Source organism: Oncorhynchus nerka, linkage group LG5, assembly GCF_034236695.1.
Source record: "Oncorhynchus nerka isolate Pitt River linkage group LG5, Oner_Uvic_2.0, whole genome shotgun sequence".
NCBI classification, from domain to species: domain Eukaryota; kingdom Metazoa; phylum Chordata; class Actinopteri; order Salmoniformes; family Salmonidae; genus Oncorhynchus; species Oncorhynchus nerka.
The window spans coordinates 22,162,313-22,185,880 of NC_088400.1; the positions used below are offsets into that span (position 1 = coordinate 22,162,313).

The window sequence follows — 23,568 nt, forward strand, 5'->3', positions numbered from 1 at the left end:
CCATGTTGCTGACACCCCAGAGAGAGAATAAACCCCTGTTGCTGACACCCCAGAGAGAGAGAGAATAAACCCATGTTGCTGACACCCCAGAGAGAGAATAACCCCATGTTGCTGACACCCCAGAGAGAGAGAGAGAATAAACCCATGTTGCTGACACCCCAGAGAGAGAGAGAGAAATAAACCCATGTTGCTGACACCCAAGAGAGAGAATAAACCCATGTTGCTGACACCCCAGAGAGAGAGTAAACCCATGTTGTTCACACCCCAGAGAGAGAGAATAAACCCATGTTGCTGACACCCCAGAGAGAGAATAAACCCATGTTGCTGACACCCCAGAGAGAGAATAAACCCATGTTGCTGACACCCCAGAGAGAGAATAAACCCATGTTGCTGACACCCCAGAGAGAGAGACAGAATAAACCCATGTTGCTGTCACCCCAGAGAGAGAGAGAGAATAAACCCATGTTGCTGACACCCCAGAGAGAGAATAACCCCATGTTGCTCACACCCCAGAGAGAGAGAGACAGAATAAACCCATGTTGCTGTCACCCCAGAGAGAGAGAGAGAATAAACCCATGTTGCTGACATCCCAGAGAGAGAATAACCCCATGTTGCTGACACCCCAGAGAGAGAATAAACCCATGTTGCTGACACCCCAGAGAGAGAATAAACCCATGTTGCTGACACCCCAGAGAGAGAATAAACCCATGTTGCTGACACCCCAGAGAGAGAGAGAGAATAAACCCATGTTGCTGACACCCCAGAGAGAGAATAACCCCATGTTGCTGTCACCCCAGAGAGAGAGAGAGAATAAACCCATGTTGCTGACACCCCAGAGAGAGAATAACCCCATGTTGCTGACACCCCAGAGAGAGAGAGAGAATAAACCCATGTTGCTGACACCCCAGAGAGAGAGAGAGAGAGAATAAACCCATGTTGCTGACACCCAAGAGAGAGAATAAACCCATGTTGCTGACACCCCAGAGAGAGTAAACCCATGTTGTTCACACCCCAGAGAGAGAATAAACCCATGTTGCTGACACCCCAGAGAGAGAATAAACCCATGTTGCTGACACCCCAGAGAGAGAATAAACCCATGTTGCTGACACCCCAGAGAGAGAATAAACCCATGTTGCTGACACCCCAGAGAGAGAGATAAACCCATGTTGCTGACACCCCAGAGAGAGAGAGAGAATAAACCCATGTTGCTGACACCCCAGAGAGAAATAACCCCATGTTGCTGTCACCCCAGAGAGAGAGAAGAATAAACCCATGTTGCTGACACCCCAGAGAGAGATAAACCCATGTTGCTGACACCCCAGAGAGAGACAGAATAAACCCATGTTGCTGACACCCCAGAGAGAGAATAAACCCATGTTGCTGACATCCCAGAGAGAGAATAACCCCATGTTGCTGACACCCCAGAGAGAGAATAAACCCATGTTGCTGACACCCCAGAGAGAGAATAAACCCATGTTGTTGACACCCCAGAGAGAGAATAAACCCATGTTGCTGACACCCCAGAGAGAGAGAATAAACCCATGTTGCTGACACCCCAGAGAGAGAGAGAATAAACCCATGTTGCTGACACCCCAGAGAGAGAATAACCCCATGTTGCTGACACCCCAGAGAGAGAATAAACCCATGTTGCTGACACCCCAGAGAGAGAGATAAACCCATGTTGCTGACACCCCAGAGAGAGAATAAACCCATGTTGCTGACACCCCAGAGAGAGAGAGAATAAACCCATGTTGCTGACACCCCAGAGAGAGAGAGAATAAACCCATGTTGCTGACACCCCAGAGAGAGAGAGAGAATAAACCCATGTTGCTGACACCCCAGAGAGAGAATAAACCCATGTTGCTGACACCCCAGAGAGAGAATAAACCCATGTTGCTGACACCCCAGAGAGAGAATAAACCCATGTTGCTGACACCCCAGAGAGAGAGAATAAACCCATGTTGCTGACACCCAAGAGAGAGAATAAACCCATGTTGCTGACACCCCAGAGAGAGAGAGAGAATAAACCCATGTTGCTGACACCCCAGAGAGAGAGAGAGAATAAACCCATGTTGCTGACACCCCAGAGAGAGAATAAACCCATGTTGCTGACACCCCAGAGAGAGAACACCCCAGAGAGAGAATAAACCCATGTTGTTCACACCACAGAGAGAGAGAATAAACCCATGTTGCTGACACCCCAGAGAGAGAGAATAAACCCATGTTGCTGACACCCCAGAGAGAGAGTAAACCCATGTTGTTCACACCCCAGAGAGAGATAAACCCATGTTGCTGACACCCCAGAGAGAGAATAAACCCATGTTGCTGACACCCCAGAGAGAGAATAAACCCATGTTGCTGACACCCCAGAGAGAAATAAACCCCTGTTGCTGACACCCCAGAGAGAGAGAGAATAAACCCATGTTGCTGACACCCCAGAGAGAGAATAACCCCATGTTGCTGACACCCCAGAGAGAGAGATAAACCCATGTTGCTGACACCCCAGAGAGAGAGAGAGAGAATAAACCCATGTTGCTGACACCCAAGAGAGAGAATAAACCCATGTTGCTGACACCCCAGAGAGAGAGTAAACCCATGTTGTTCACACCCCAGAGAGAGAGAATAAACCCATGTTGCTGACACCCCAGAGAGAGAATAAACCCATGTTGCTGACACCCCAGAGAGAGAATAAACCCATGTTGCTGACACCCCAGAGAGAGAATAAACCCCTGTTGCTGACACCCCAGAGAGAGAGACAGAATAAACCCATGTTGCTGTCACCCCAGAGAGAGAGAGAGATAAACCCATGTTGCTGACACCCCAGAGAGAGAATAACCCCATGTTGCTCACACCCCAGAGAGAGAGAGACAGAATAAACCCATGTTGCTGTCACCCCAGAGAGAGAGAGAGAATAAACCCATGTTGCTGACATCCCAGAGAGAGAATAACCCCATGTTGCTGACACCCCAGAGAGAGAATAAACCCATGTTGCTGACACCCCAGAGAGAGAATAAACCCATGTTGCTGACACCCCAGAGAGAGATAAACCCATGTTGCTGACACCCCAGAGAGAGAAGAATAAACCCATGTTGCTGACACCCCAGAGAGAGAATAACCCCATGTTGCTGACACCCCAGAGAGAGAATAAACCCATGTTGCTGACACCCCAGAGAGAGAATAAACCCCTGTTGCTGACACCCCAGAGAGAGAGAGAATAAACCCATGTTGCTGACACCCCAGAGAGAGAATAACCCCATGTTGCTGACACCCCAGAGAGAGAGAGAGAATAAACCCATGTTGCTGACACCCCAGAGAGAGAGAGAGAGAATAAACCCATGTTGCTGACACCCAAGAGAGAGAATAAACCCATGTTGCTGACACCCCAGAGAGAGAGTAAACCCATGTTGTTCACACCCCAGAGAGAGAGAATAAACCCATGTTGCTGACACCCCAGAGAGAGAATAAACCCATGTTGCTGACACCCCAGAGAGAGATAAACCCATGTTGCTGACACCCCAGAGAGAGAATAAACCCATGTTGCTGACACCCCAGAGAGAGAGAGAGAATAAACCCATGTTGCTGACACACCAGAGAGAGAGAGAATAAACCCATGTTGCTGACACCCCAGAGAGAGAATAACCCCATGTTGCTGACACCCCAGAGAGAGAGAAGAATAAACCCATGTTGCTGACACCCCAGAGAGAGAGAGAGAATAAACCCATGTTGCTGACATCCCAGAGAGAGAATAACCCCATGTTGCTGACACCCCAGAGAGAGAATAAACCCATGTTGCTGACACCCCAGAGAGAGAATAAACCCATGTTGCTGACACCCCAGAGAGAGAATAAACCCATGTTGCTGACACCCCAGAGAGAGAGAATAAACCCATGTTGCTGACACCCCAGAGAGAGAATAAACCCATGTTGCTGTCACCCCAGAGAGAGAGAGAGAATAAACCCATGTTGCTGACACCCCAGAGAGAGAATAACCCCATGTTGCTGACACCCCAGAGAGAGAGAGAATAAACCCATGTTGCTGACACCCCAGAGAGAGAGAGAGAGAATAAACCCATGTTGCTGACACCCAAGAGAGAGAATAAACCCATGTTGCTGACACCCCAGAGAGAGAGAAACCCATGAATAGAAGAGAATAAACCCATGTTGCTGACACCCCAGAGAGAGAATAAATTCATGTTGCTGACACCCCAGAGATAAACCCATGTTGCTGACACCCCAGAGAGAGAATAAACCCATGTTGCTGACACCCCAGAGAGAGAGACAGAATAAACCCATGTTGCTGACACCCCAGAGAGAGAGAGAGAGAATAAACCCATGTTGCTGACACCCCAGAGAGAGAATAAACCCATGTTGCTGTCACCCCAGAGAGATAAACCCATGTTGCTGACACCCCAGAGAGAGAATAAACCCATGTTGCTGACACCCCAGAGAGAGAGAATAAACCCATGTTGCTGTCACCCCAGAGAGAGAGAGAAATAAACCCATGTTGCTGACATCCCAGAGAGAGAATAACCCCATGTTGCTGACACCCCAGAGAGAAATAAACCCATGTTGCTGACACCCCAGAGAGAGAATAAACCCATGTTGTTGACACCCCAGAGAGATAAACCCATGTTGCTGACACCCCAGAGAGAGAGAGAATAAACCCATGTTGCTGACACACCAGAGAGAGAGATAAACCCATGTTGCTGACACCCCAGAGAGAGAATAAACCCATGTTGCTGACACCCCAGAGAGAGAGATAAACCCATGTTGCTGACACCCCAGAGAGAAGAGAGAGAATAAACCCATGTTGCTGACACCCAAGAGAGAGAATAAACCCATGTTGCTGACACCCCAGAGAGAGAGAGAATAAACCCATGTTGCTGACACCCCAGAGAGAGAGATAAACCCATGTTGCTGACACCCCAGAGAGAGAGAGAATAAACCCATGTTGCTGACACCCCAGAGAGAGAATAAACCCATGTTGCTGACACCCCAGAGAGAGAATAAACCCATGTTGCTGACACCCCAGAGAGAGAGAGAATAAACCCATGTTGCTGACACCCCAGAGAGAGAGAGAGAATAAACCCATGTTGCTGACACCCAAGAGAGAGAATAAACCCATGTTGCTGACACCCCAGAGAGAGAGAATAAACCCATGTTGCTGACACCCCAGAGAGAGAGAATAAACCCATGTTGCTGACACCCCAGAGAGAGAGAATAAACCCATGTTGCTGACACCCCAGAGAGAGAATAACCCCATGTTGCTGACACCCCAGAGAGAGAGAATAAACCCATGTTGTTCACACCCCAGAGAGAGAGAATAAACCCATGTTGCTGACACCCCAGAGAGAGAATAAACCCATGTTGCTGACACCCCAGAGAGAGAGAAGTAAACCCATGTTGTTCACACCCCAGAGAGAGAGAATAAACCCATGTTGCTGACACCCCAGAGAGAGAATAAACCCATGTTGCTGACACCCCAGAGAGAATAAACCCATGTTGCTGACACCCCAGAGAGAGAATAAACCCATGTTGCTGACACCCCAGAGAGAGAGAATAAACCCATGTTGCTGACACCCCAGAGAGAGAATAACCCCATGTTGCTGACACCCCAGAGAGAGAGAATAAACCCATGTTGCTGACACCCCAGAGAGAGAGAGAGAATAAACCCATGTTGCTGACACCCAAGAGAGAGAATAAACCCATGTTGCTGACACCCCAGAGAGAGAATAAACCCATGTTGTTCACACCCCAGAGAGAGAGAATAAACCCATGTTGCTGACACCCCAGAGAGAGAATAAACCCATGTTGCTGACACCCCAGAGAGAGAATAAACCCATGTTGCTGACACCCCAGAGAGAGAATAAACCCATGTTGCTGACACCCCAGAGAGAGAGACAGAATAAACCCATGTTGCTGTCACCCCAGAGAGAGAGAGAATAAACCCATGTTGCTGACACCCCAGAGAGAGAATAAACCCATGTTGCTCACACCCCAGAGAGAGAGATACAGAATAAACCCATGTTGCTGTCACCCCAGAGAGAGAATAAACCCATGTTGCTGACATCCCAGAGAGAGAATAACCCCATGTTGCTGACACCCCAGAGAGAGAATAAACCCATGTTGCTGACACCCCAGAGAGAGAATAAACCCATGTTGCTGACACCCCAGAGAGAATAAACCCATGTTGCTGACACCCCAGAGAGAGAGAGAATAAACCCATGTTGCTGACACCCCAGAGAGAGAATAAACCCATGTTGCTGACACCCCAGAGAGAGAGACAGAATAAACCCATGTTGCTGACACCCCAGAGAGAGAATAAACCCATGTTGCTGACACCCCAGAGAGAGAATAAACCCATGTTGCTGACACCCCAGAGAGAGAGAATAAACCCATGTTGCTGTCACCCCAGAGAGAGAGAATAAACCCATGTTGCTGACATCCCAGAGAGAGAAATAAACCCATGTTGCTGACACCCCAGAGAGAGAATAAACCCATGTTGCTGACACCCCAGAGAGAGAATAAACCCATGTTGTTGACACCCCAGAGAGATAATAAACCCATGTTGCTGACACCCCAGAGAGAGAGAATAAACCCATGTTGCTGACACACCAGAGAGAGAGAATAAACCCATGTTGCTGACACCCCAGAGAGAGAATAAACCCATGTTGCTGACACCCCAGAGAGAGAGAATAAACCCATGTTGCTGACACCCCAGAGAGAGAGAATAAACCCATGTTGCTGACACCCAAGAGAGAGAATAAACCCATGTTGCTGACACCCCAGAGAGAGAGAGAATAAACCCATGTTGCTGACACCCCAGAGAGAGAGAGAATAAACCCATGTTGCTGACACCCCAGAGAGAGAGAGAATAAACCCATGTTGCTGACACCCCAGAGAGAGAGAATAAACCCATGTTGCTGACACCCCAGAGAGAGAATAAACCCATGTTGCTGACACCCCAGAGAGAGAGAGAATAAACCCATGTTGCTGACACCCCAGAGAGAGAGAATAAACCCATGTTGCTGACACCCAGAGAGAGAATAAACCCATGTTGCTGACACCCCAGAGAGAGAGAGAGAATAAACCCATGTTGCTGACACCCCAGAGAGAGAGAGAGAATAAACCCATGTTGCTGACACCCCAGAGAGAGAGAGAGAATAAACCCATGTTGCTGACACCCCAGAGAGAGAATAACCCCATGTTGCTGACACCCCAGAGAGAGAGAATAAACCCATGTTGTTCACACCACAGAGAGAGAGAATAAACCCATGTTGCTGACACCCCAGAGAGAGAGAATAAACCCATGTTGCTGACACCCCAGAGAGAGAGTAAACCCATGTTGTTCACACCCCAGAGAGAGAGAATAAACCCATGTTGCTGACACCCCAGAGAGAGAATAAACCCATGTTGCTGACACCCCAGAGAGAGAATAAACCCATGTTGCTGACACCCCAGAGAGAGAATAAACCCTGTTGCTGACACCCCAGAGAGAGAGAATAAACCCATGTTGCTGACACCCCAGAGAGAGAATAACCCCATGTTGCTGACACCCCAGAGAGAGAGAGAATAAACCCATGTTGCTGACACCCCAGAGAGAGAGAGAGAATAAACCCATGTTGCTGACACCCAAGAGAGAGAATAAACCCATGTTGCTGACACCCCAGAGAGAGAGTAAACCCATGTTGTTCACACCCCAGAGAGAGAGAATAAACCCATGTTGCTGACACCCCAGAGAGAGAATAAACCCATGTTGCTGACACCCCAGAGAGAGAATAAACCCATGTTGCTGACACCCCAGAGAGAGAATAAACCCATGTTGCTGACACCCCAGAGAGAGACAGAATAAACCCATGTTGCTGTCACCCCAGAGAGAGAAGAATAAACCCATGTTGCTGACACCCCAGAGAGAGAATAACCCCATGTTGCTCACACCCCAGAGAGAGAGACAGAATAAACCCATGTTGCTGTCACCCCAGAGAGAGAGAATAAACCCATGTTGCTGACATCCCAGAGAGAGAATAACCCCATGTTGCTGACACCCCAGAGAGAGAATAAACCCATGTTGCTGACACCCCAGAGAGAGAATAAACCCATGTTGCTGACACCCCAGAGAGAGAATAAACCCATGTTGCTGACACCCCAGAGAGAGAGATAAACCCATGTTGCTGACACCCCAGAGAGAGAATAACCCCATGTTGCTGTCACCCCAGAGAGAGAATAAACCCATGTTGCTGACACCCCAGAGAGAGAATAAACCCATGTTGCTGACACCCCAGAGAGAGAGACAGAATAAACCCATGTTGCTGTCACCCCAGAGAGAGAGAGAGAATAAACCCATGTTGCTGACATCCCAGAAGAGAATAACCCATGTTGCTGACACCCCAGAGAGAGAATAAACCCATGTTGCTGACACCCCAGAGAGAGAATAAACCCATGTTGTTGACACCCCAGAGAGAGAATAAACCCATGTTGCTGACACCCCAGAGAGAGAGAGAATAAACCCATGTTGCTGACACACCAGAGAGAGAATAAACCCATGTTGCTGACACCCAAGAGAGAGAATAAACCCATGTTGCTGACACCCCAGAGAGAAGAGAAATAAACCCATGTTGCTGACACCCCAGAGAGAGAGAATAAACCCATGTTGCTGACACCCCAGAGAGAGAGAGAATAAACCCATGTTGCTGACACCCCAGAGAGAGAATAAACCCATGTTGCTGACACCCCAGAGAGAGATAACCCCATGTTGCTGTCACCCCAGAGAGAGAGAGAATAAACCCATGTTGCTGACACCCCAGAGAGAGAATAAACCCATGTTGCTGACACCCCAGAGAGAGAGACAGAATAAACCCATGTTGCTGTCACCCCAGAGAGAGAGAGAATAAACCCATGTTGCTGACATCCCAGAGAGAGAATAACCCCATGTTGCTGACACCCCAGAGAGAGAATAAACCCATGTTGCTGACACCCCAGAGAGAGAATAAACCCATGTTGTGACACCCCAGAGAGAGAATAAACCCATGTTGCTGACACCCCAGAGAGAGAGAGAAGAATAAACCCATGTTGCTGACACACCAGAGAGAGAGAGAGATAAACCCATGTTGCTGACACCCAAGAGAGAATAAACCCATGTTGCTGACACCCCAGAGAGAGAGAGAAATAAACCCATGTTGCTGACACCCCAGAGAGAGAGAGAATAAACCCATGTTGCTGACACCCCAGAGAGAGAGAGAGAATAAACCCATGTTGCTGACACCCCAGAGAGAGAATAAACCCATGTTGCTGACACCCCAGAGAGAGAATAAACCCATGTTGCTGACACCCCAGAGAGAGAGAGAGAATAAACCCATGTTGCTAACACCCCAGAGAGAGAGAGAGAATAAACCCATGTTGCTGACACCCCAGAGAGAGAATAACCCCATGTTGCTGACACCCCAGAGAGAGAGAGAGAGAATAAACCGATGTTGCTGACACCCCAGAGAGAGAGAGAGAGAGAATAAACCCATGTTGCTGACACCCCAGAGAGAGAATAAACCCATGTTGCTGACACCCCAGAGAGAGAGAGAGAGAGAATAAACCCATGTTGCTGACACCCCAGAGAGAGAATAACCCCATGTTGCTGACACCCCAGAGAGAGAGAGAGAGAGAATAAACCCATGTTGCTGACACCCCAGAGAGAGAGAGAGAGAGAATAAACCCATGTTGCTGACACCCCAGAGAGAGAATAAACCCATGTTGCTGACACCCCAGAGAGAGAGAGAGAATAAACCCATGTTGCTGACACCCCAGAGAGATAGAGAATAAACCCATGTTGCTGACACCCCAGAGAGAGAGAGAGAATAAACCCATGTTGCTGACACCCCAGAGAGAGAATAAATCCATGTTGCTGACACCTCAGAGACAGAATAAACTATTGTTGCTGTCACCCCAGAGAGAGAGAATAAACCCATGTTGTTCACACCCCAGAGAGAGAGAATAAACCCATGTTGCTGACACCCCAGAGAGAGAGAATAAACCCATGTTGTTCACACCCCAGAGAGAGAATAAACCCATGTTGTTCACACCCCAGAGAGAGAGAATAAACCCATGTTGTTCACACCCCAGAGAGAGAGAATAAACCCATGTTGCTGACACCCCAGAGAGAGAGAATAAACCCATGTTGCTGACACCTCAGAGAGAGAGAATAAACCCATGTTGTTCACTCCCCAGAGAGAGAATAAACCCATGTTGTTCACACCCCAGAGAGAGAATAAACCCATGTTGCTGACACCCCAGAGAGAGAGAATAAACCCATGTTGTTCACACCACAGAGAGAGAGAATAAACCCATGTTGCTGACACCCCAGAGAGAGAATAAACCCATGTTGTTCACACCCCAGAGAGAGAATAAACCCATGTTGCTGACACCCCAGAGAGAGAGAATAAACCCATGTTGTTCACACCCCAGAGAGAGAGAATAAACCCATGTTGCTGACACCCCAGAGAGAGAATAAACCCATGTTGCTGACACCCCAGAGAGAGAATAAACCCATGTTGCTGACACCCCAGAGAGAGAATAAACCCATGTTGTTGACACCACAGAGAGAGAGAATAAACCCATGTTGCTGACACCCCAGAGAGAGAATAAACCCATGTTGCTGACACCCCAGAGAGAGAGAATAAACCCATGTTGCTGACACCCCAGAGAGAGAATAAACCCATGTTGCTGACACCCCAGAGAGAGAATAAACCCATGTTGCTGACACCCCAGAGAGAGAGAATAAACCCATGTTGCTGACACCCCAGAGAGAGAGAATAAACCCATGTTGTTCACACCCCAGAGAGAGAGAATAAACCCATGTTGCTGACACCCCAGAGAGAGAGAATAAACCCATGTTGCTGACACCCCAGAGAGAGAGAATAAACCCATGTTGTTCACACCCCAGAGAGAGTGAATAAACCCATGTTGCTGACACCCCAGAGAGAGAATAAACCCATGTTGCTGACACCCCAGAGAGAGAATAAACCCATGTTGTTCACACCCCAGAGAGAGAGAATAAACCCATGTTGTTCACACCCCAGAGAGAGAATAAACCCATGTTGTTCACACCCCAGAGAGAGAATAAACCCATGTTGCTGACACCCCAGAGAGAGAGAATAAACCCATGTTGTTCACACCCCAGAGAGAGAGAATAAACCCATGTTGTTCACACCCCAGAGAGAGAGAGAGAAAAAACCCATGTTGCTGATACCTCAGAGAGAGAGAATAAACCCATGTTGCTGACACCTCAGAGAGAGAGAATAAACCCATGTTGCTGACACCTCAGAGAGAGAGAATAAACCCATGTTGTTCACACCCCAGAGAGAGAGAATAAACCCATGTTGCTGACACCCCAGAGAGAGAATAAACCCATGTTGCTGACACCCCAGAGAGAGAATAAACCCATGTTGCTGACACCCCAGAGAGAGAGAGAATAAACCCATGTTGCTGACACCCCAGAGAGAGAGAGAATAAACCCATGTTGCTGACACTTCAGAGAGAGAGAATAAACCCATGTTGCTGACACCCTAGAGAGAGAGAGAATAAACCCATGTTGCTGACACCCCAGAGAGAGAGAATAAACCCATGTTGTTCACACCCCAGAGAGAGAGAATAAACCCATGTTGCTGACACCCCAGAGAGAGAGAATAAACCCATGTTGCTGACACCCCAGAGAGAGAATTAACCCATGTTGCTGACACCCCAGAGAGAGAGAGAAATAAATCCATGTTGCTGACACCCCAGAGAGAGAATAAACCCATGTTGCTGACACCCCAGAGAGAGAGAGAATTAACAATAAAATTAAAAATTAAAAATAAACAGAAATACTCTGTAGCCTGAAGACTGAAATTCTGCAACCATTTCCTCTTTTGGCCTATTCCTGAGTGTGGTTTTGGTTCACAAGTTCCACTTAAATTGCTGTTGAGCTTCCTTCAGTTAATGTGAGGTGTTATATTCACCTTGATGGCCAGCTGTTCGTTACATTTATGAGAAAAAATAGGGAAAAAACTGGGTGCACATGATATGAGTTTGTGGAGAATTAATAACAATTAATTGGTGAAAATATTGGATTTGTATTGCTGTGAATCTGACTCACTCACTGTCAAAGATCCTGACAGGGACAGAGTAGAGAGTTTTATGTGACGTCTGTAAGTATTGCCACTCTGGTCAAACAGAGTTACCGTGTGGTAGGAAGTAGAAGGCTTCCTCACATTGCCAGCACAGAGCTCACCTCAACCAGTAGCCTCTTGACCTCCTCACCCACCGTCAACAGCCATCCGCCGTTACAAAAGAAAGAATCGACGTTCTCTCTCAAACCAAACACAGAACAAAAGCAACAAACCATTCAGAGAAAAGAAACAGAAGACGAAGTGGAAACAACAGAGCGAGGTCAGGAACAAGAGGCTATGATACACGGACACAAAGCCAGTTCAGCTGAGCAAACACCCAGGCCAAGGGAGTTGTCCTCCTGACAGGGTTGGTTGTTGTGGCAGAGATTTGGGTTCATTGGGCAGGGAAGAAGTGAGTCCAGGGGCCTGGGGAGTGAGACCAGGGTTCTGGAGATTGAGGCCAGGGGCCTGGAGAGTGAGGCCAGGGGCCTGGGGAGTGAGGCCAGGGTTCTGGAGATTGAGGCCAGGGGCCTGGAGAGTGAGGCCAGGGGCCTGGGGAGTGAGACCAGGGTTCTGGAGATTGAGGCCAGGGGCCTGGGGAGTGAGACCAGGGGCCTGGGGAGTGAGACCAGGGTTATTGGGAGTGAGGCCAGGGGCCTGGGGAGTGAGGTCAGGGGCCTGGGGAGTGAGCCCAGGGTTCTGGGGAGTGAGGCCAGGGGCCTGGGGAGTGAGGCCAGGGGCCTGGGGAGTGAGGCCAGGGTTCTGGGGAGTGAGGCCAGGGGCCTGCGGAGTGAGGCCAGGGTTCTGGGCAGTGAGGCCAGGGGCCTGGTGAGTGATGCCATTGTTCTGGGGAGTGAGGCCAGGGTTCTGGGGAGTGAGGCCAGAGGCCTGAGGAGTGAGGCCAGGGTTCTGCGGAGTGAGGCCAGGGTTCTGGGGAGTGAGGCCAGGGTTATTGGGAGTGAGACCAGGGTTATTGGGAGTGAGGCCAGGGTTATTGGGAGTGAGACCAGGGTTATTGGGAGTGAGGCCAGGGTTATTGGGAGTAAGGCCAGCGGCCTGGGGAGTGATACCAGGGTTATTGGGAGTGAGACCCAGGGTTATTGGGAGTGAGGCCAGGGTTATTGGGAGTGAGACCCAGGGTTATTGGGAGTGAGGCCATGGTTATTGTGAGTAAGGCCAGCGGCCTGGGGAGTGATACCAGGGTTATTGGGAGTGAGGCCAGGGTTATTGGGAGTGAGGCCAGGGTTATTGGGAGTGAGACCCAGGATTATTGGGAGTGATACCAGGGTTATTGGGAGTGAGACCCAGGGTTATTGGGAGTGAGGCCAGTGGCCTGGGGAGTGATACCAGGGTTATTGGGAGTGAGACCCAGGATTATTGGGAGTGATACCAGGGTTATTGGGAGTGAGACCCAGGGTTATTGGGAGTGAGGCCAGCGGCCTGGGGAGTGATACCAGGGTTATTGGGAGTGAGGCCAGGGTTATTGGGAGTGAGGCCAGGGTTCTGGGGAGTGAGCCCAGGGTTATTGGGAGTGAGGCCAGCGGCCTGGGGAGTGAGGCCAGGGTTATTGGGAGTGAGGCCAGGGTTATGGGGAGTGAGACCAGGGTTATGGGGAGTGAGACCAGGGTTATTGGGAGTGAGGCCAGGGTTATTGGGAGTGAGGCCAGGGTTATTCGGAGTGAGTCCAGGGTTATTGGGAGTGAGGCCAGGGTTATTGGGAGTGAGGCCAGGGTTATTGGGAGTGAGACCAGGGTTATTGGGAGTGAGACCAGGATTATTGGGAGTGAGACCAGGGTTATTGGGAGTGAGGCCAGGGTTATTGGGAGTGAGACCAGGGTTATTGGGAGTGAGGCCAGCGCCCTTGGGAGTGAGACCAGTGTTATTGGGAGTGAGACCAGCGGCCTGGGGAGTGAGACCAGGGTTATTGGGAGTGAGGCCAGCGGCCTGGGGAGTGAGACCAGTATTATTGGGAGTGAGGCCAGGGTTATTGGGAGTGAGCCCAGCGGCCTGGGGAGTGAGACCAGTGTTATTGGGAGTGAGACCAGCGGCCTGGGGAGTGAGACCAGGGTTATTGGGAGTGAGGCCAGCGGCCTGGGGAGTGAGACCAGTGTTATTGGGAGTGAGACCAGGGTTATGGGGAGTGAGGCCAGGGTTATTGGGAGTGAGACCAGGGTTATTGGGAGTGAGGCCAGGGTTATTGGGAGTGAGGCCAGGGTTATTGGGAGTGAGGCCATGGTTATTGGGAGTGAGGCCGGGTATATTGGGAGTGAGTCCAGGGTTATTGGGAGTGAGACCAGGGTTATTGGGAGTGAGGCCAGGGTTATTGGGAGTGAGGCCATGGTTATTGGGAGTAAGGCCAGCGGCCTGGGGAGTGAGACCAGTGTTATTGGGAGTGAGACCAGGGTTATTGGGAGTGAGGCCAGGGTTATTGGGAGTGAGACCAGGGTTATTGGGAGTGAGGCCAGGGTTATTGGGAGTGAGGCCAGGGTTATTGGGAGTGAGGCCAGGGTTATTGGGAGTGAGGCCAGGGTTATGGGGAGTGAGCCCAGGGTTATTGGGAGTGAGGCCAGCGGCCTGGGGAGTGAGACCAGGGTTATTGGGAGTGAGGCCAGGGTTATTGGGAGTGAGACCAGGGTTATTGGGAGTGAGACCAGGGTTATTGGGAGTGAGGCCATGGTTATTGGGAGTGAGGCCAGCGCCCTTGGGAGTGAGGCCAGCGGCCTGGGGAGTGAGGCCAGGGTTATTGGGAGTGAGACCAGGGTTATTGGGAGTGAGGCCATGGTTATTGGGAGTGAGGCCAGCGCCCTTGGGAGTGAGTCAAGCGGCCTGGGGAGTGAGGCCAGGGTTATTGGGAGTGAGACCCATGGTTATTGGGAGTGAGGCCAGCGGCCTGGGGAGTGAGGCCAGGGTTATTGGGAGTGAGACCAGGGTTATTGGGAGTGAGGCCAGAGTTATTGGGAGTGAGGCCAGCGCCCTTGGGAGTGAGACCAGGGTTATTGGGAGTGAGTCCAGGGTTATTGGGAGTGAGGTCAGGGTTATTGGGAGTGAGGCCAGGGTTATTGGGAGTGAGGCCAGGGTTATTGGGAGTGAGGCCATGGTTATTGGGCGTGAGGCCAGGATTCTGGGGAGTGAGGCCAGCGGCCTGGGGAGTGAGACCAGGGTTATTGGGAGTGAGGCCAGGGTTAGTGGGAGTGAGTCCAGGGTTATTGGGAATGAGGCCAGGGTTATTGGGAGTGAGGCCAGGGTTATTGGGAGTGAGACCAGGGTTATTGGGAGTGAGACCAGGATTCTGGGAGACCAGTTGGGGAGTGAGACCAGGGTTATTGGGAGTGAGGCCAGGGTTATTGGGAGTGAGACCAGGGTTATTGGGAGTGAGGCCAGCGCCCTTGGGAGTGAGACCAGTGTTATTGGGAGTGAGACCAGCACCCTTGGGAGTGAGACCAGGGTTATTGGGAGTGTATACCAGGGTTATTGGGAGTGAGGTCAGGGTTATTGGGAGTGAGGCCAGGGTTATTGGGAGTGAGGCCAGGGTTATTGGGAGTGAGGCCATGGTTATTGGGAGGGAGGCCAGGATTCTGGGGAGTGAGGCCAGCGGCCTGGGGAGTGAGACCAGTGTTATTGGGAGTGAGACCAGGGTTATTGGGAGTGAGGCCAGGGTTCTGGGGAGTGAGACCAGGGTTATTGGGAGTGAGCCCAGGGTTATTGGGAGTGAGGCCAGCGGCCTGGGGAGTGAGACCAGTGTTATTGGGAGTGAGACCATGGTTATTGGGAGTGAGGCCAGGATTCTGGGGAGTGAGGCCAGCGGCCTGGGGAGTGAGACCAGTGTTATTGGGAGTGAGACCGTGGTTATTGGGAGTGAGACCAGTGTTATTGGGAGTGAGACCATGGTTATTGGGAGTGAGGCCAGCGCCCTTGGGAGTGAGGCCAGGGTTATTGGGAGTGAGGCCAGGGTTATTGGGAGTGAGACCAGGGTTATTGGGAGTGAGACCAGGGTTATTGGGAGTGAGGCCATGGTTATTGGGAGTGAGGCCAGCGCCCTTGGGAGTGAGGCCAGCGGCCTGGGGAATGAGGCCAGGGTTATTGGCAGTGAGACCATGGTTATTGGGAGTGAGGCCATGGTTATTGGGAGTGAGGCCAGCGCCCTTGGGAGTGAGGCCAGCGGCCTGGGGAGTGAGGCCAGGGTTATTGGGAGTGAGACCATGGTTATTGGGAGTGAGGCCAGCGGCCTGGGGAGTGAGGCCAGGGTTATTGGGAGTGAGACCCGGGTTATTGGGAGTGAGGCCAGGGTTATTGGGAGTGAGGCCAGCGCCCTTGGGAGTGAGACCAGGGTTATTGGGAGTGATACCAGGGTTATTGGGAGTGAGGTCAGGGTTATTGGGAGTGAGGCCAGGGTTATTGGGAGTGAGGCCAGGGTTATTGGGAGTGAGGCCAGGGTTCTGGGGAGTGAGACCAGGGTTATTGGGAGTGAGGCCAGGGTTCTGGGGAGTGAGACCAGGGTTATTGGGAGTGAGGCCAGGGTTCTGGGGAGTGAGATCAGGGTTATTGGGAGTGAGGCCATGGTTATTGGGAGTGAGGCCAGCGGCCTGGGGAGTGGGCCCAGGGGTCCTGGGGTTAAAGCAGGAATCCAGCAGGTCCACCACTTCCAGTGGTCTGGACCAGGAGATCTCAACACCCCTCTCTTCTCCATGCTCCTGATAATGGGGGGAGATGCTGCTCCAACACTGGATGGCCTTAGGCCGAATGTTCTCCTCTTTAGCTTGTCAGCTACTGCTGCTACTTTACTCAGTGTGACCTTTAATTGAGTATTTGCCTCCCTGTCTTAACTTATCAGAGACACACAAAACCAGAAGGACAGTGACCTTCAGGGACTGGAGTTGTGTCTAAAAGAAAATTGAACACATGGCGGCGTTTGTCTGACTGACCTGCAAAGATACGTAACCGTTTACGGTGAGGGGGCGGCCCGAGCCCCGACACCCCAGCACAGTCATCCTCGTCATCACAGTCGCCACTCTCAAACCACTCGTCCTCCTCCTCTCCCGTGCTCCGTCCCTCCGGCCCTAGACCCCCACCTGACCGGGCTCTCCAGCGCTTCTCAGGCACCGTCACCAGACGCAGCAACTGTAGAGGCAGAGAGGAAAGGGTTCTAAAACATAATAAGATCACACACATATGGACTTGCCTCCCAAATGGCCTCCTATTCACTTTATAGTACACTACTATTGACCAGGGCCCGTAAGGTCCCATGTGGCTCAGTTGGTAGGGCATGGTCCTTGCAAAGCCAGGGTTGTGGGTTTGATTCCCACAAGGGGACCAGTGTGAGAATGTATGCACTAAGTGGCACTGGATAAGAGTGTCTGCTAAATGATTAAAATGTAAGAAAGAAATGTGCATTAAGTAAGATGCCATCTAGGACAAACATACGCTGACCTTATTCACACCCTTTGGTGGAATGTACATGTCCAGTACATTGGTAACATAATAATTCAGGACTTTGGTTGCTTCCCAAATGGTATCCTATTCCCTTTATTGTGCACTCTTTTTGACCAGGGCCCATAGAGCTGTGTTAAAAAGTAGTCCACTATACAGTTGAGGGAATAGGGTGCCATTTGGGAAGCAGACGTTGTAACTGCCTGACATGGGAGGAAGGCGAGGATGTGGGGGAAACTCCAGAAAAAACATTGTCAGGGCTAAAACGAGTGGTGTTTAACAAACTCCATATATAATCACCATGCACAGAAATGTTGCTATCTAAGCCAGATGTTTTATTTCTGTGGTGATTCATCCACAGCGTAATAGCAGGCGGAGGCTGCGGCTGTTGATTACTCAGTGGTGGAAAAAGTACCCAATTGTCATACTTGAGTAAAAGTAAAGATACTGTAATAGAACATGACTCAAGTCAAATTGAAAGTTTACCCAGTAAAAGACTCCTTGAGTAAAAGTCTAAAAGTATTTGGTTTTACATTCAGTTGATGCCGGAAGTTAACATTAACCTCAGCCAAATACTTTTAAACTAAGTTATTCACAATTCCTGACATTTAATCCTATTAAAAATTCCCTGTTTTAGGTCAGTTACGAGCCCCACTTTATTTTAAGAATGTGAAATGTCAGAATAATACTAGAGAGAATGATTTATTTCAGCTTTTATTTCTTTCATCACATTCCTAGTGGGTCAGAAGTTTACATACACTCAATTAGTATTCGGTAGCATTGCCTTTAAATTGTTTAACTTTGGTCAAACATTTCAGGTAGCCTTCCACAAGCTTCCCACAATAAGTTGGGTGAATTTTGGCCCATTCCTCCTGACAGAGCTGGTGTAACTGAGGCAGGTTTGTAGGCCTCTTTGCTTGCACACGTTTTTTCAGTTCTGCCCACACATTTTCTCACAGGTCAGGGCTTTGTGGTGGCCACTCCAATGACTTGACTTTGTTGTCCTTAAGCCATTTTGCCACAACTTTGGAAGTATGCTTGGGGTCATTGTCCATTTGGAAGACACGTTTGCGACCAAGCTTTAGCTTTCTGACTGATGTCTTGAGATGTTGCTTCAATAAATCCATATCATTTTCCTCCTCATGATGCCATCTATTTTGTGAAGTGCACCAGTACCTCCTGCAGCAAAGCACACCGACAACATGATGCTGCCACCCCCGTGCTTCACGGTTGGGATGGTGTTCTTCGGCTTGCAAGCCTCCCCCTTTTTCCTCCAAACATAACGATGGTCATTATGGCCAAACATTTATATTTTTGTTTCATCAGACCAGAGGACATCTCTCCAAAAAGTACGATCTTCGTCCCCATGTGCAGTTGCAAACCGTAGGCTGGCTTTTAAATGCCAGTTTTGGAGCAGTGACTTCTTCCTTGCTGAGCGGCCTTTCAGGTTATGTCGATATAGGACTCGTTTTACTGTGGATATAGATACTTTTGTACATGTTTCCTCCAGCATCTTCACAAGGTACTTTGCTGTTGTTCTGGGATTGATTTGCACTTTACGCATTAAAGCATGTTAATCTCTAGGAGACAGAACGCGCCTCCTTCATCAGTGGTATGACGGCTGAGTGATCCCATGGTGTTTATACTTGAGTACTATTGTTTGTACAGATGAACGTGGTACCTTCAGGTCTCCAATTTGTTTCTGAGGTCTTGGCTGATTTCTTTTGATTTTCCCATGATGTCAAGTGAAGAGGCACTGAGCTTGAAGGTAGGCCTTGAAATACATCCACAGGTACACCTCCAAATGACTCAAATTATGTCAATTAGCCTACTGGAAGCTTCTAAAGCCATGACATAATTTTCCGGAATTTTCCAAGCTGTTTAAAGGCACAGTCAACTTAGTGTATGTAAACTTCTGACCCACTGGAATTGTGATACAGTGAATTATTAGTTAAATAATCTGTCTGTAAACAATTGTTGGAAAAATTACTTGTGTCATGCACAAAGTAGATGTCCAGAAATATACATTTTATAGTGTATGACCCCGTATTTCATACATAGATAAACCCTATACTATATGACCCCATATATCATACATAGATCAATCTTATAGTGCACGAGCCCGTATTTCATACATAGATAAACTGTACTGAGTTGGATTCTAAAATAAATTACACATTTCAATCCAATTGAATGAATTCAATTCATTCAATCCAATTCACATGAGGAATGGAATAAAATAATTTTTACAATTTAAAATAAATACAATTTGGTTTAGAATTTTACTTCAATTTCACTGCAATGGTGTAACATTAATCCCTTTTGCATGTTTTATCCAAATCAAATAAAAATATTTCCCCAATTACTTAGCTACAGAAGCTTATTATGTGTTGTGCAACACATACCGGAATTGTGTTTATTGAGATTCTGTGGCAAACCAATCAACTCGTAAATTATTTACAAACGTTTGAGAGCTGTAAATCTGGGGTATCCAAAACCAATTTCAACATTCCTCTTCAGCCAGTGCAAAATATATAATCTAACTACATGTGAGTCCTGAATGGCACCTATTCCCTACATAGTGCACTACTTCTGACCAGGGCCCTGGTCAAAGGAAGTGCACTATATAGGGAATGGGGTGCCATTTGTAACAAATCATACATTCTGTTAAAGGACGGTCAGAACACAAGGAGGAGACACAAATCATCAAAACAACATAGTTTCATAACTGGATTGAAAACATCTGGTCATAGCTCTTGTCCTTAGGACATTGGTCTGACTTGAAAACGTTATCAGTCTGAATGAAAGAACTTCGAGAAGCATCCAAACTACATTCTTTAAATATATATGGAACTCTTGTCCTTAGGACATTGGTCTGACTTGATAATATTAACAGTCTGAATGAAAGACCTTTGAGAAGCATCCAAACTGCATTCTTTAAATATATATGGAATGACAGTATCGATTTATGAAGAGTATGTAGTGCACTACTCATAGGGCAGGGCAGGGCTCATAGGGCTATTTTATGGTCCCTGGTCAAAAGTAGTGCACTATATAGGGAATGAGGTGCCATTTTGGACTTAGACATACAGACAGACTCGTCTCTGACCACCTCTCCACCTCCACAGCATCAGGCATACTTAAGAGGACTACCAAGGTAACAGATGTGCCACATTCCATCCTCTTCTTTCCCCTTATTCAACCCTCCTTTCATTTTTCCATTCTGTCTCCCCTCTTTGTTTTTATTGATTTCCTTCCTATGCACGTACACTACCAATCAAAGGTTTGGGGTCACTTAGAAATGTCCTTGTTTTTGAAAGAAAAGCAAATTTTTTTGTCCATTAAAATAACATAAATTGATCAGAAATACAGTGTAGACATTGTTAATGTTGTCAATGACTAGTGTAGCTGGAAATTGAGGATTTTTCAAGGAATATCTACATAGGCGTCCAGAGGCCCAGTATCAGCAACCATCACTCCTGTTAATCATTTTAAAAGGCTAATTGATCATTAGAAAACCCTTTTGCAATTATGTTAGCACCGCCTGGTACGGCAACTGCTCCGCCCACAACCGTAAGGCTCTCCAGAGGGTAGTGAGGTCTGCACAACGCATCACTGGTGGGAAACTACCTGCCCTCCAGGACACCTACACCACCTGATGTCACAGGAAGGACATAAAGATCATCAAGGACAACAACCACCCGAGCCACTGCCTGTTCACCCCGCTATCATCCAGAAGGCGAGGTCAGTACAGGTGCATCAAAGCAGGGACCAAGAGACTGAAAAACAGTCTCAAGGCCATCAGACTGTTAAACAGCCACCACTAACATTGAGTGGCTGCTGCCAACATACTGACTCAACTCCAGCCACTTTAATAATGGAAAAATGTATGTAAAAATGTATCACTAGCCACTTTAAACAATGCCACTTAATATAATGTTTACATACCCTACATTACTCATCTCATATGTATATACTGTACTCTATACCATCTACTGCATCTTGCCATCTTTATGTAATACATGTATCACTAGCCACTTTAAACTATGCCACTTTATGTTTACATACCCTACATTACTCATCTCATATGTATAAGTATATACTGTACTCTATACCATCTACTGCATCTTGCCATCTTTATGTAATACATGTATCACTAGCCACTTTAAACTATGCCACTTTTATATGTTTACATACCCTACATTACTCATATCATATGTATATACTGTACTCTATACCATCTACTGCATCTTGCCTATACCGTTCTGTACCATCACTCATTCATATATCTTTATGTACATATTCTTCATCCCTTTACACTTGTGTGTATAAGGTAGTTGTTGTGAATTGTTAGGTTAGATTACTCGTTGGTTATTACTGCATTGTCGGAACTAGAAGCACAAGCATTTCGCTACACTCACATTAACATCTGCTAACCATGTGTATGTGACCAATAAAATTTGATTTGATTTGAGAATGACATCAGTCTGAAAGATAAACAAGCTCTGTTCTCTGCCACTGCCTGCATATACAAACAGGTCAATCTGGGATCTACAAGTAACACAAACTGTAAAGTTTAGAGAGGGAACATGCAGGCAGTACGTGTTCCTCCGAGGGAGGGCTGCCCAGCCCAACAAACCTCTATTCATATCCCCAACATTCAGACCATACATGGTGGGTGATGACCACATTTCTAAAAGCCTGCTCATTTGGACCCGGGGGTGGAGAAACACTCATTCATAGAGACGGAATATCCATAGGAACAAACTGAATTCTATTATTTCTTGTTTTACCATCCTGAGAGAATACGTGCGTTGCTGTGCTGTGTGAGTATCAACCCCAAAACAGCGCCTCCTAGTGACAAAACATGGCTCCCAGGTGCCTCTCCGTCTCCAGAAAAAAGGGGGATTTTATTACAGAAGTCAATGAAAAACGTTCTTCTCCCTTCTTTCCTCCTTATGAGCGATGTGAATTTAAAGCACTTAACTTTCTCGTTTAAGAAATAATAATGTTTGCGCTCGTGTGCCAGAAGAGATTTACTGAGGTCTAGGAATTCCTTCCAGAGATCCGTTGCCTGGCAATGCAGAAAGACATTGGGAGGGGAGGAGTGTCTCACAAACAAATTAAAAAGCAAAAAAAACTGAAAGCTAATGTGGTAAAGCAAGGAAAGAAAGATGTGGTAGGGGGTATTTAACAACCAAAAGGAGAGGAAGGAAAGATGTGGTAGGGGGTATTTAACAACCAAAAGGAGAGGAAGGAAGGAAAGATGTGGTAGGGGGTATTTAACAACCAAAAGGAGAGGAAGGAAAGATGTGGTAGAGGGTATTTAACAACCAAAAGGAGAGGAAGAAAGATGTGGTAGGGGTATTTAACAACCAAAAGGAGAGGAAGGAAAAAAGATGTGGTAGAGGGTATTTAACAACCAAAGGAGAGGAAGGAAAGATGTGGTAGGGGGTAAACCAAAAGGAGAGGAAGGAAGGAAAGATGTTAGGGGGGTATTTAACAACCAAATAAGGAAGGAAAGATGTGGTAGGGGGTATTTAACAACCAAAAGGAGAGGAAGGAAAGATGTGGTAGGGGGTATTTAACAACCAAAAGGAGAGGAAGGAAAGAAAGATGTGGTAGAGGGTATTTAACAACCAAAAGGAGAGGAAGGAAAGATGTGGTAGGGGGTATTTAACAACCAAAAGGAGAGGAAGGAAGGAAAGATGTGGTAGGGGGTATTTAACAACCAAAAGGAGAGGAAGGAAAGATGTGGTAGAGGGTATTTAACAACCAAAAGGAGAGGAAAGAAAGATGTGGTAGGGGGTATTTAACAACCAAAAGGAGAGGAAGGAAAGAAAGATGTGGTAGAGGGTATTTAACAACCAAAAGGAGAGGAAGGAAAGATGTGGTAGGGGGTATTTAACAACCAAAAAGGAGAGGAAGGAAGGAAAGATGTGGTAGGGGGTATTTAACAACCAAAAGGAGAGGAAGGAAAGATGTGGTAGAGGAAAAGGAGAGGAAGG

The 23,568-nt window shown here is 48.0% G+C and overlaps 1 protein-coding gene across 1 annotated transcript in view; it reads right to left on the minus strand.

Moving 5' to 3' along the window:
• The window catches only part of gpc3 (glypican 3), a 566,197-nt gene that overhangs the window by 72,304 nt on the left and 470,325 nt on the right, over positions 1-23,568 (minus strand). The window contains exon 7 of the mRNA XM_065018217.1: positions 17,056-17,251. Coding sequence (XP_064874289.1) covers positions 17,056-17,251 — 196 coding nt within the window. The remainder of the gene's footprint in view (positions 1-17,055; positions 17,252-23,568) is intronic.